This window comes from Heterocephalus glaber, unplaced genomic scaffold (assembly GCF_053883595.1).
Source record: "Heterocephalus glaber isolate CG9 unplaced genomic scaffold, H.glaber_assembly_v1.0 deba00001543, whole genome shotgun sequence".
In the NCBI taxonomy this organism is placed as follows: domain Eukaryota; kingdom Metazoa; phylum Chordata; class Mammalia; order Rodentia; family Bathyergidae; genus Heterocephalus; species Heterocephalus glaber.
In genome coordinates, this window is record NW_028258336.1 from 2,819,324 (window position 1) to 2,833,696 (window position 14,373).

Genomic DNA, 14,373 nt, shown 5'->3' on the forward strand with positions numbered 1-14,373 from the left:
TTAGACACCCATACTTAACACAATAGCATTTTATTTCTTACTCATGTAATAATTCAAAGAAAATGTTTTGGGTCAGGCAGCTCTCTTTATGGTAATTTAGGAACATACTCCTGCCATCTTCTTGGTTGGCTCTTTATGGCCCTGAGTTACTCTTTTTGCAGTTGGCAGGAATGGAGAAAAAGAGAGAAGAAATCGTTTTACTCCTTAAAAGCTGGAGCCTTGGGAGAAACACAGATTTCCATTCATATTCTTTTGTAGGGTCCCAGTCACTGAGTCATAGCTGGTGTGGAGGCTGTAAGGAAATAGGGTCCTGCTGGCCCACTGCTTGGAGTCCAACTACAGAGAGGCAGGAGGAGCATACTACTGAGTAGATCAAGGAGACTGGGGGAAAAATAAGTTTTAGTAAAGCCATTGAATGTGGATTCTGTTTGGCATTCATGAGACACACTAAATAGACATGCCAAATAGAACAGTGGAGTTACAGAAGCAGAACCCTCCTTCTGAAGAGAAGTGGATGGCAAACTATATGGCTGCACCTGCGAGAGTATGATGAAGATGGGAAAGTGTCATTGGTTTGGGCAGTGTCATCACGGCGTCACCTTGGGGAGAGTAATGAAGCGTAGGTAGAAGCTATAGTGGAATGGGTTAAGAGAAAATGGAAACTAAAGAATCAGAGATGGCTTTTATGCTGAGAGATAAGACCAATTTTGAGAAACTGTCCTGTGCAAAAGACTAAAACTGCAAGGTGTGAGCAGGAAGGGTATCAGAGTCTGAGAGAGCCATCTTAGAGATACATGCATACCCATCTTTACAGCAACACAATTCATAATAGCAAAGTCTTGCAAGCAGCCTACATGTCCATCAACAAATGAATGGATAAAGAAAATGTGGTAGTTACACACAATGGAATACTACACTGCCATAAAGATAAACTTGAGACATTTGTAGGAAAATGGATGCACCTTGAGACCATAATGTTATATGAAATAAATCAAACACACAAGCTTAAATACTCCATGGTTTTTCTTATATGAGAAACCCAAATTGTAAATAAAAAGATAGGTAATAAGGAGTAGGGAGACATAGCTTTCTCAAAGGGGAGGGGATCAAGAGATGGGGGGGAGGGATAAGAAAAAAGGAATTAAGGTGTGCTATGCACAGGTGCCAACTCCATACAAGGAATGGAAACATTCTGTACTACACACACAGACTAATGAGATAAATTTAAAAGTTAAATATATAGTATAGCTAGTGTACTGTATATAAGTAATGAAATTTCCTTTATTTTTAATATTTTAAATTACTAAATTACTTTAATGAGAAATTCACAGGCACATACATGCTCAGGCTGTGGAAACAGTACTGTCACCTAAGGTACACAAGCACATTTAACACCAGATCCACCCAGTTTTGATTGGACTGTGTGTGACAGGCATAGGAGGCAGAGTTGACACTGTGCTACATCCTCCCCTACAGAGTTTGCTTTTGTTTCCTACACAGTCTGTGCTGGAGGACCACAAAACTGAGTCATTAAAACTATCACTACAAGTCACATAATAATGTTGTAAATTTAGGGCCACATTACTAGCTTCCCAGGCCTATATGCAGCCTGTAGGCCTTGGTCGGACATGCCTGGGTTAAGCCATTAACACTTTTGGTTTGCTTGTCATAGCATGTACCAGCATCCCAGCAGATACCATTCTATATGGGAATTCTTTGATGGTATTACAAAATGAAGGAAAGAATACAGGACAGTACAAGTTGTATTTAGATACAGCATTTACTAAACACAACAGCTAACCATAAAATAGTGATATTTTATGTAAATGTGCTGTAATCTGAGTATTTTCAGAATAAAGGAGGAGAAACTTAGAAACCCATAAAGTGCTACACAGTAGTGACAGTTAATCATGATATGTCAACTTGACTGCAGTAAGAACCGCCTGGTTGATTAGAAAAGTACAGTTCTGGGCATGTCTGTAGATGACTGATGTGTGGGCCAGCAAACTGAGAGGGAGACACTCACCCGGGATGTGGATGGCACAAACCCATGGGCTTGTAGCCTGGAAGGAATACAAAGAGGAGGAAGAAGGATGTGTTCTCATTTTGAAGAGCTCCTGTCTTCCTGAATTTATCTAGCCTTTGCTGTGATGGTCTTCGTATGTCAGTTTTCAGGGCTTCAGTTTCTTCACTTCCTAATGCAGATTCAACCCAGCAGTCCTCCAGTGAGCTTCCAGGCTTTCCACCTTGGAATGGTGCTGCATCCTTGATCCCTCTTGTTCTGTGGCTCCCATCTTTGTGGGTTGAGTAGACAATGGACCTTTTTGCTCTCCATCATGCAGATAGTCACTGGAGATCCTGCCTTGGATCCTGTAAGCCTCACTAATAAATAGCCACGCATAATTATACATATACTTGCTAATGGCTCTATTTCTCTAGAAAACCCTAACTAATGTATCAGTACTCACATGCAAAGGTATCTAGGTAAATTTTAAAGGAAATAATATTTTCTAAGATTGTATCGTTTCTCCTTTTCTTCTTTAAGTAAGAATCACTCAAATGCCTTATTTTAAATGTTCAGGTGTTATTCTGAATTGATTTCCATCGTCTGGGAAAGAGATACCTCTCAATTTCCCCCTATGATAGAAATTCTAATTTATGCTCACTGCACAGTTTGATTAATTAGTACTATGTACACATTAAATTTCTATATAATTTATAGAAATATGCAGGTTCCTGTTTCTTTTCTATTCTAAACAACTGAATACCCTTTGGAAAACAGAACTTTATGAGGAAAAAAAGCCTTCACTCTGACTGTCAAGGCTGCAACATACATCACATAATCACAGCTATGGAAGACAGGACAAGGATTTGGGTATCATTTGCATATCAAGAAATCAGGATTCAAAGATCCCAAGGTTCTGTTCCTCACCCTGCAGCTTCCTTACTGTGCACTGTCAGGCACATTATGGTGTATCTCTGTCCAGACTTAAGAGGCTATATAATGATTAGACTAAAGCCTTTCTTCCTCATCAGGGGGCTCCAAAGCTCAGTCAATATTTACATGATGCTTCTAGGTGCCTATCTAGCAAGTGGCAGGCCATGAAGACAGAAAACACCATTGGCTTCAAAAAAAAACATTTTTTCAGTAAGTGATGGGCATAGTAAGCTCTCAGGCTATTGTTTAGCCCTGCAAAAAAACAACACAAAACAAAACAATGGTTACCCCTCCCTGCTTAACTGAATACTCCTAAGGTTTTAAAACTAGTTAAGGAAGAAAAAGTCAAAATTTCAATCATAGGTATCAATTCCAATCTGGGTCAAAGTATGGGCTTTTGGCTTTTTTTTCTTTATAGGGTTCCTCATTTTCTAAATAGTCTATATTGGCCATATATTTTAATAATTAAAAATAGGTACAAGTATTTTTATTGTAAAAGATTATTTTTTAAAAAGAAACAAAGTCTAACTCTTATTGACTGAATTATTGATCTCAATTCTTTTCTCCATTCTGGTAACATTATATCTCTGCATCCCGGCTAAGGTGTCAAGGTGGATGGAATGTGCTTCCACTCACAGAAGCTGAACTCGATTATATGGTTTGCTTTCACCAATAGAAAGCTAGTTGACATGACACCTACAGAGGCTCGATATATATCTGTATGATAGATTTGCCTCATATGCTTCTGCCTCTTACCAGAAGATGATGCCTTGGGGTAGCTGCTGGTCTAAGAAAGAGATGTAGCTCAGCTGTAGAGCACTAGCCTAGCATGCATGAGGCCCTGGGCTCAATCTCCAGAACCAGGGTGGGGGGCAGGGGGAGGAAAGGAAAAGAAGAAGGAAGGCAGGAAAAGAGGGAAGAGACATACAGAGCACAGATCTAAACCTAAATGCATCTTGGAACCAAGCTCAGTGGAGCCGAGACTAGGCTTCCACACTGCAGTTGACCTTTAGCCAGGTGAACAAGAAGAAATACTGCTGTCTGCCACCGACAGTTTTAAAGATATATAGCATTATCGTCACTGGCTGGTACATCGCCAAATGCTACAAAAAAAGAAAGAAAGAAAGAAAGAAAACACCTCTAAAAGTAAAAAATGCCCTTATGGATTGAATTGCAGGGTATAAAAAGGCCATAGCATCTTTCACATGCCTATGTCTACAGGGAGCCAATGCAACCATCATGCTAGTTTGGGAAAATTCTTTAGTAGACAGTAGTTGTTTCCCTTCCCTTCATCAAATATACAATTACTTAATTATAATTATAGAAAGTCCTATGAAGCATCCAATACTATAAGACCATCCAACAATGAAATTTCATGTTAAATATTATGAGCCTCTTTCAATATTGAAACATACTACATGACCTTACTATATGATTTTTAATGTTTACAATTATTTCCCATATTCTTTTGCCAGATGTTTAGATGATAGGCAATTTTAATAATTATAAGTGGTACTGCTCTAAATAGTACTAGAGTTAATGCTCTGCACATATGCATAACTATTTCCTTGTGAAAAATCCTCAGAAACAGAATTGCTGTGTTAACAAATGTGCAAATTATAAGGATTTTAATATATATCAATTGCCTGGTTTTAATTTACTTTTATAATTCAGGGACCCTACAAATACAGTGAGCCCCAGATTCCAACTGAACAAAGAGTTTCCCAACTGGGATTCATTCTAATTAAACCTGATAAAATTTAGAGTTTATTTAAAACCTTCTGGGTACCTACTATGCTAAGAATATCAGAGTGGTTGTGAGCATGGACTCTGGTCACAATGCTCAGGATCAATTCCTGGCTCTGCTGTTTACAAGTACCAAGACCTTGTGCAAGTTGTTCAGCCTGGCTGTACCGCATGTCTTCATGTGTAAAATGGGTATGAGCACCTTTCTCATAGGCACTAAGAATTAAATAACTCAACACACATACAGCTGGGGATTTAGCTCAGTGGCACTGCGCCTGCCTCGAAAGCGCAAGGTCCTGAGTTAGATCCCTAGTACGGGAAAAAACACACATACAATTCTCTAAGACTAGTGCCTGACACATAATAAGCTTTTAATATCGGTGGGCATCATTATTAGGGATAAATAAAAAATAGATTATAGATCTCCCTCTCAATGAAAAGTTTAGCAAATCTTATCAAGGATAACTGGATGGCAGAATTTTCAAACTGTGAACTAAATCTGGGTTCCAAGCAAAGTAGAATACTGACAATGTCAAGTTCCTTGTTCTAAAGCAAAGTTAAGCTTTGGAAAGTGGTTGGTCTTTAAGAAACAGATTAGGTCAGCCACAGGCTCTGATAGCAAAGCCAGTTTGACTTAATTTAGTTTCAGCAATGGGTAATGTGCCAAGATGAGTGCCCATGTATTTATTATAGTTACCCAAAACTTGTGGAAACTATTTGTTTTTAAAGATCAGGGATGATGCTCTCTTCTCTGTGCTCCAACACCTGACCCTAGCCTGACATAAACACATGGATTCAATAAGGGCACCACACTGATTTTCATGAGCCTATTGCTCCATCAACATCAAATCACCCAAATACAATTACTTCTGTGCATAATATTCATATCTGCCCATCGATGGGTTAAGTGCTTTGTATATATTACTTCATTTAATCCTTAACTATCTAGAGGGCCAATTACATTTTTTTTCCTATTCCAATACAATTTTCAAGGAACTGTTTTCAAAAACAAGCTGATGTTTAATGGATTTTTTAAAATGCTCTTCTAAGGACTATTAAACATTTAAAAAATTATCTGACCAGAGACTTAATTACCAAAAATAATTGTATAGTAACCTAATTCTATAATGACAGAACTGCTGGAGTTGCTGTGATTAAGAAATTAGAATAAGGACTATCTGCTTATTTTTAAAATAAAGCTAAAGGCTAAATTTTATGTTTCCGATCATATATCAAGAGCTATACTCTTGCATCTTCTTAAACCTTTCAATAAACTGCTTTAGTAAAAATGATGAGAGCAATTGCTGCCCCTCCTGTTTGTGAAAAGTATTTAATCAAAGTGAATTTCCTAAGGAAAATGAATAAACATGGGAGTAAGTCTTTTAACCTTTAAGATTTAATTTCCTTACCAATAAAAATAGTTGGACTAGTCTTGAGGCTGTCCCAATTTAAAAAGCAACAGTCTTCTTCCAAAAAGGAAAGCAAAGCAACGTCCTAACAAGTAGCAGAAGAACATCAGCAAGACCCCTGTGAAAACATGTGCCTTACACTCAAGGAAGTACTGCCATTTTGAGATGATAGTCCTTATACTTGGTGAAGTACTGCTGTTTTGTGATGATGGTCTTTACACTAGAGGAAGTACTGCCATTTTGTGATGACAGTGCTTACACTCAATGAAGTACTACAGTTTCATGATGACAGTGCTTACACTCAAAGAAGTACTGCTGTTTTGTGATGACCATCTTCCCCTCGACACGAGGCCAGGTTCAACTAAGGAAAATGCTCCCATTTCTGTTCTCATAAATCTCAACTCCAGAAAGTCAAAATCCATAATTCTCAAAAAAATGTAAGTAATTCAACTTACTTTCCAGACCATTTACAAACTGGCAGACAAGACTGTTATATGTAGACAAAATATTATCTCAGGATTTAAAAAACAATGAAGTATCTTTAAAATATTTATGCTTTGAGGAAAAAGCACTCAGATAAAAGAAATCTAACTTTTAGTAATTGAAGTTGAGTTTAATGTGACATTATTTATTTTTTTATTTTTTGGTACCCAGGATCAAACTCACAACTGCGAGCTTGCGAGGCAGGCGTGGAGCCACTGAGTGAAATCTCCAGCCCTAACATGACATTTTAAATGCAATAAAAATTTAGATAGGAGCTACTTTTTTAAAAACTATGTTCCATCAATTTGGCTATTTTTCATGCTAATAAAAGTGATTAAGGGGTTTTCTGTTTTTGAAAATTTTTAATTTTGGAAGTCTTAAATTTATCTGTAATTGTTTTATTTTTGTCTTTTTAAATATATATATTTTAGGGCCAGGGATTTAGCTCGGTGGTTCTGGCACCTGCCTCAAAAGTGCAAGGTCCCAAGTTCGATCCCCTGTACCAAAAAAAAAATATATATATATATATATTTTTTTTTTAATTGACACATAATAATTGTAAATATTTATGAGCTTCAGTGTGATATTTCAGTGTAGATATACAATGTGTAATGATATTGGATCAGGGCAATTGGCACATCCATCACCTCAGACATTTATCATTCCTTTGTGTTAGATGCATTCATAATCCTCTCTACCAGCTATTTTGAAACATTTATTTAATAGCTGTCAACCATAGCTACTCCACTGTACTGTAGGATATAAGAAGCTATTCCTCCTCCCCAACTGCACCATCAACCATTCGCTTGTCATCCTCCTCTTCTCAAGCTCTGGTAACCATTATACTGGAATTATTATTCTGTAAGACCCACTTTTTTAGCTCTCACATACAGGAGTTTTTATCGCAATAAATAACATGCAGTATTTGTCTTTCTGTGCCTAAACTGAAAAGTTCTTAGATTAACTACACAAGTAAACATAGGTGAAAGTTTTGAACAGGTACATCACAAAAGTAGGTATATCAATGCCTAATAAACACATAAAAAGATGCTTTATATCACCTAGTTGCCATAGTTTAGATGTTAAATGTTGCCCAAAGGTCTGTGTGTTAAAGGCTCGGTACCCAGTGTGGTGTTATCAGAAGGAAGTGAATCTGTTAAGAGGTGGGGGCATGTGGGAGGCCTTCCCATCACTGGGCGAGTGCCCTTGAAGGAGACTGGTACCTCAGCTCCTTCTTTCTCCTTCACTCCCCACCATGATGTGCTGCCTTGTCACAGGCCCAAAGCAATGGGGTCAAGTGACCATGGACTGAAACCTCTAAAAACTATGCACCAAAATGAATTTTTTCTCTTCGTATGTTGATTTCCTCACATTCTGATCATGGTGGGAGTTACACTGGAGTATAATTCTGCCCATATTCACACATATGTACATGCAAAATGGGGACAGTGTAGTGTATGTAAATTATATTTCATTAAAATTTACTAAGAAAACTCTCAAATTAACTGCTTTCTGGATAATACGAAACTTTAGCAAATGGTCTGCAGGCTGACTTTGACACTGAGGCGCTGTGGAACTCATTCACCTATAGGAGAAACAAGTTCTCCTTGGACCTGGGATACCCACAACTCACCTGTCAGGGCTCCTCCTAGGCTCCCCCTCCGTAGCTGCTTTCCATCCTCACTTAGCTGCCTTTTATACTTCAGTGACTTCCCGGGGCCAGAAGCCACATCTGGGTTGCTGCATTTCCGAAATGGCATAGGTGGTGGAGATAGTATGTGGTCAAGCTGCAGAGAAAAGAACAGTGGCATCATTTGCTGGAGACTCCCCGACACAACTCAGCATGAAAGCCCAGTTGCTTAACTCTAGCCTTTCTCTTCTCTAATCCCTTTCTCCTAACCCTGTCTGAAACTTGGCTAGCTTAAAATTTTTTGGATTTCACTACAATATCTTCCATCCAAAAGACAATCTCACTGAAAAAGTAACAAGATTTTGAATTCAGGTTACAATCCAACAGGAGATCATGAAATCAAGTTCAGTAGATTGTGATATCATATTCTTTAATGCAATAAAATAGGAATCATTAAGGTCCACTGCAGAAAGAAAAACTATTGTTTTATGAAAGTTTTGATTGAGTTACATAGGTAAGCATGTGGATCCTTGGTGACTATATAAAATGTCTTTTTGTAGTACACATTCTCCTCACCCCACCCCAATGGAAAAATATTTTCTACAGAGAAACAAGATTGTTTCAAAAATTGTTTCAAAAATTCACTTATTGCTCTCAATATACATGCAGGAGAAAAACTTCTAAGCACCATAACCCTTAACGAAAATCAATACATCCCTATATCACTTTATGCTTTTTCAAAAGAAAACTTGTCACAAAAATCACAGAAATCAAAGTCATTTCAAGAGAGAGCTTTCTACAAAAGAATCCCTTGTGTCACAACACTTATCGCAAGACCTGCTCTGCTTTTACAAGAAACTCTTTCATTCTTAAAGAGTTTCACATCTTCTAAATGTTCGCCTTCAAGTAAGTATGTATATATATATGTGTGTCTAGATAATTATTAAGGACAAAAATATTCATGTGCACATACATTTGCTCAGATTATGAAGGACAAAATAAAGAGATATTTATAGAAATTTCAGCTACCATAGAAAAGGACCAACTTTGTAAAAATTTTAAAATAGGAAAACTTAGGCAGCATTGCCCAAAGCCTGGCATTTTAAGAGATGTCTGACAGAGATTTGTTTTGTTTTTATGGAAACAAAACGGCCACTTGGCAACACATGTCTGAATTTTTTTCAGATTAAGATCAAATATATTTAGAGGAAGAAGAAATTCAAGGACTAGGTCATCTAGTCCTTTTATCTGTCTATGAGCTGCAGCATAGTCAAAATTGTTGCACTAAAAAAACCCTCGACCTTGCCTTTAACCCCTCCCAAGTTAGTTGAGATAGAACAGACCTCATTAGCTCTGCTGCTACAAGATGTCAACTTTCCTCTAAGTTCAACCATATTCATTAGCAACACCCAACAGCTGGATTTCAAGCACTTCTCAGTAAGTACCATCGCAAACTCTTGGCAGTCAAGACATTCCTATGCTTCATTGCCAGTCAGTGTTTTAGTGAGAGGCCCTTGAAGCACTATCTTTCCATCCACTCCAGGATCAAAGCCAAATCAGGAGAGGAAAAGGATTCCAGAGGATCCTTTTTAAAGAAACAGCCCTTTCCAATGAGGAGTTGTAATTATCAGAAGACCAGAAGACATCTGCTGAACCTGCTGTTCGTTACATCAGCGTCCTCCTGGGCCTTCAAGGAGGGATTTCTGTCTCTCCTCGGACCCTGTGCCTTAAATCTTATGGACAGTGAATTGCAGCCAAGGAAACCTGAACAGTTACACATTAGCTATGAGAAGACCCAGAACCCAGTGATCCAACTACAGTCAGATCACCACACTATGTAGAGGTTATGCTCTCTTTCCTCCTTCTTGGCTCTGTTTTATGTCCTTACCCCTAAAATTTTCTTGTCAGTTATTTTTCTTTGAATTTGTTCAAAAGAAAAGTCACAGCTATGGAAGTAGTGTGTCATACAATGAGAACCTCTATTCTTTTGGCCAGTGGCAAACTGAATTTTTGGCCACATTGCTTTTTCTTTCTCTCCCTCTCTCCACACACATAAGCACAAGCACGCACACCATGAGTATCACTTGCCAACATTATGGATCTTTGCCCATAAAGACATTAGCATGCCTCTTGTAAGAATGTGGATTTTCTCTTAAACTCACCCATCCTGTATTCTAAGTACTTGAATAAGGTGTCTCAAATTTGTCATGATCAAAGTCAAGTATACAAAATATAAAATAAGTTTATATCACATAGACTTTAGTAAGTTGCTCTTTTCCATTACAAGGAAAACTTGCAGCCACAAGGTGGCAGCGTGCCATAGACATTGAACAAAATGCTCTATAATATCTCCTAGTCCTAGTAAATGCACCATGAATGGATGGATGACCTCCCTTCCAAGCGATAAAACAAGCTAAGATCCCTTCTACTTAGTTATTTTCTCTTAATTACTAGTGGCAGCTGCATAAAATACAAATATTTATTGTTTCCGGTTCATCAGCTTCTGCTACTTATTTTTCATTCAGCTTGCAGAATTATAATTAATTACTCTGGGGAAGAGTGTTATATCACAAATTAACAGAGGGTGGAAAAAATAAGTTGAAGAAAGACGATAACCCCTACGTAAGATGTATGTGATTTCCTCACATATTCCCAACAAAGTCATAACAGACATGAAACCAATTGAAAGATAAAGTATAGGAAAAATAAAAGAGAACTTTTTTATCATATATATATAATCTCCATATATCCATGCACAAACTATTAGTCCCTAAGCCAAGGTTTTTAATCAGAAACTTAACTTAAAGAGCAGAGTGTTATTTTTAATCTAGGAAAATTCAGGCAAGGAACTATGAGAGCTGCAAATGTTTCAAATACAGTATGAATAGAAAAACCTATAAGCATACACCATACCGTAAGATCCCATTTCCTTCTTCATATCAATTCACACTCCCAACAGGGCTCTCTCCAAATAGATCATTTTTCCAAATTTGCTGTGTTGTCAGTAGCTTTGGTATTCCTTTTACAATTCATCACAGCTTCTCAAAATGGTCCACCACAGCCCTGAAATCTATTTTCCATTTTTTAATCCTGATTCCAACACTCATGATCCCTTTAAAAACACTTCATCACACCCTGGAGCTTACAGTACATATCAAATGTGTCATTGTGGACATTGCTCTCTAACTGATTTCAGTTTAATGTTTTCTAACTTCTCTAAACCCAATCTTCATACTACAAAGAGTTTAAAGACAGAGGTGTCTTGAAACTTTCACTGATCCCCAAGAGCATCCATGCTTGGGCTTGTTCTACTTAATTCAAACACTTGTAATGTCCCTGCTGGAGGAGACAGTGGACTTCTCAAGAGCCAGATCCCACTCCCTTGTAACCTCGCATGCTGCTAGCCACCAGTATCCTGGAATGAAATATTCTCCAGATAACTGTCCTTTTTTCATTCACCAATAGCAAATATTGGTTCCCAGCAACTGAGTTTGCTCAGAAACTCATATGTTAATTTTTGCAAACTCCTTTAGTTGCAAGTAGAGCCATGAACAATTTCAAAAGGGGTATTTGCCCATTATTACAGTGGAAATCAGACAAATAGGGGTGCAGCATACCATTACATGGGAGTGTTGGGCAACTGCTCTTACCAGCAGCCTGTCACAGAAAACAGTGTTGTGGCTTGTGTTTAGATGTCCCCCTAAAGCCTCACGTGGTCATGAGGGAGGGCACTTTTTCAGAGTTAATTGGATCTACAGTGTGTGATGCTGGGATTAAGGGCGTGTGATTACTCAATCAGTCCACTGATAGGTTTGGCATAGTTCTGGATAGTATTAAGTGTGCTCGACCCTGCCTGGTTAAAATATAAGGGACAAAAAGAGGGCTAGTGCACTCTTGTCCCTTGCTTGTTTTGCTATCTTCTGCCTACCATGAACTGTTTCCCCTCTGTGATGCCTGTCTGCCATGCCATTCTGCCTTGGAGCCAGCCAACTATGGACTGAAACCTCTACAAACTGTAAGGCAAATAAATCTTTCCTCCCTTAACTTTGGGCATCAGGTATTTTATTTCACAGTGAGAAAAGTAACTATTATAAACAGCATCCAAGACAATAAGTGCATAAACAATGTAAATTTAATGCAGATTTCGGGGAAACTTTCCTAAATTATAAATCCTGTTGAATTGCTAATCATATGTAATTCATGTAAAAGAATGTTTTCTGTATTTGTCATCTCCACATATTGTTTTCTGTATTACAACCTACCAGGCACAGAATATAGAAGAATCCACCATGATTACACATGACTTCTGCCATCAATAAAGATGAATTAAAAGTAAAGGCAAATCTTTCATGAAACTGGATCTAATTTTTAGTGTCTCCACCATCACCTTCATCAACACTATCTCCGTGGACCACATCTTTCTCTCTCTCTCTTTCCTTCCCTCCCTCCTTCCCTTCCTTCGTTTCTTTCCTTGTTTTAGAGATTGAATGTACGGTCATGTATCAAACTACATTCTCAGCCCTTTTTATTTTGAGACAGGGTCTCACTAAGTTGTCCATGCATGCACTACCACATCCACTTTGGTTTCTTTTGCCCTCCCTATGGCTACAACCCCAAATAATTCCATCTATCCATTGCTAAAAGGCACTCCATAACTGTCCATGAACATTAAATTTTTAGCCTTAACTACTTTTTCCCAACTAATTTCCAGGCACTGTCATGCTCAAGTGCATTTCTCTAATTCATAGTTTCTAAACATTAACAATAATCATATGAATAGAAACTACGTGGTTCAAAGTCTTAGTTATTCTTAACTTCTCTTTCTCATTCCATTTCCAACGAGCATATCCTCTAGCACACCTTTCAAAATGCATTTAACAAGCCAATCACTTCACTATTACTATTCTTATCACCTTGTTCCTGCCTTTGTGATCTCTCTTATGACTTCTCAGTTGGTCTATCTGCTCTTACCCTGGTGTCAGGATGGCAGCTAGTGACCGTTCCAAAATACAAACCAGATGTTCCAACTCCTCTGCTAGTGTCCTCCCATGGGCTTTCTGCCCAGAGCAAAAAACCAATGGTCTACCTTATTTCAACTTCACTGACCCCAGCATCCACCACTCTATTGATTCACTTTGGTCTTTTGCAAGACTTCAAATGCCCAAGCAACTTTCCATGCAGGACCTTACATTTATCACTTTTTCTCCCAAAAGATACTGCAGACACTAGCTCTCATACCTTCTCTGTCTTTCAAGTCTATCCAAATGTACTCTTTGCAAATGTACTCTCTGCAATTATCTATGTAAAATGTGTAACTTTATTCCCTCTCATTTTTCTTTATAGCATCTATTGCCACATGTCATACAAAACCTTTTGTACTTGTTTCTTGCTATTCTTCCTCTGCTAAAATGTAAGTTACATGAAATTATGCAACAGTCTGTTTTGTACACAAGCTCCATCCCTGAAACAGTGCTCACTACATAAAAAGTAGCCTGAGATATTTGTGGAAAGAACAAATGAATTGCAAATCTCTCGTGTTTAGTTAATATATAATAACAGAAAAAAATAGAGAAAATATGCCATAAAGAGCTTTTATGGTTGAAAAATAGAAATAATATTAAATGTTACTCAAGGTGAAATGGTAAAATGAGTCTCTGGTACTGTGACAAAATTGAACACTTCATGTATGGAAAAGACCCTTAGATTATGGCCAATGGGATATTTTCAAAGAGTCTTTTCTCTATACCAAACTAATAGGCTAATTTTTTAACAAGGTACCTCTGAAGGTGATTCGTAAATAATGAATTATTTGACCTTTTAACTGTATCCCTACTACCATATTCACTTGCATCTATCAATCCAACCTTTCCTAGCCCAAATCCTCTTTTCTATAATTGTGCATTCATTCTCAAGATGTGACACATGCATTTTAAAGACCCATCCGCGATGCATGTGCCCTGAGGCCAAAGTTCATCAGTTCAAAAGGATCACCAAGGTCACTGGCATACATAATAGGTCTCTCTGGTTAAGTCTTCTTTATGCTTTAAAGGGGGACAGAGAAAGAGACAGACTAGTAACATATGTTATGAGGACATCGCTCATTTATTCTGTGTCTTGATAATAAATATTCCAAGAAGCCAAGACTATGAAAATATCTGAATTATAAA

At 37.8% G+C, this 14,373-nt stretch overlaps 1 protein-coding gene across 16 annotated transcripts in view; it reads right to left on the reverse strand.

The window, feature by feature from the left end:
- Mast4 (microtubule associated serine/threonine kinase family member 4) overlaps positions 1-14,373 on the reverse strand; it is a 594,077-nt gene that overhangs the window by 430,218 nt on the left and 149,486 nt on the right. For 14 of the 16 annotated variants that reach the window (XM_087189591.1, XM_087189613.1, XM_087189592.1 and 11 more), the window contains one exon: positions 8,210-8,363. In XM_087189591.1, coding sequence (XP_087045717.1) covers positions 8,210-8,363 — 154 coding nt within the window. Of the gene's footprint in view, positions 1-2,026; positions 2,232-8,209; positions 8,364-14,373 lie in introns of those variants that run through there. The other 2 variants (XM_087189601.1, XM_087189602.1) reach the window with 2 other exon arrangements.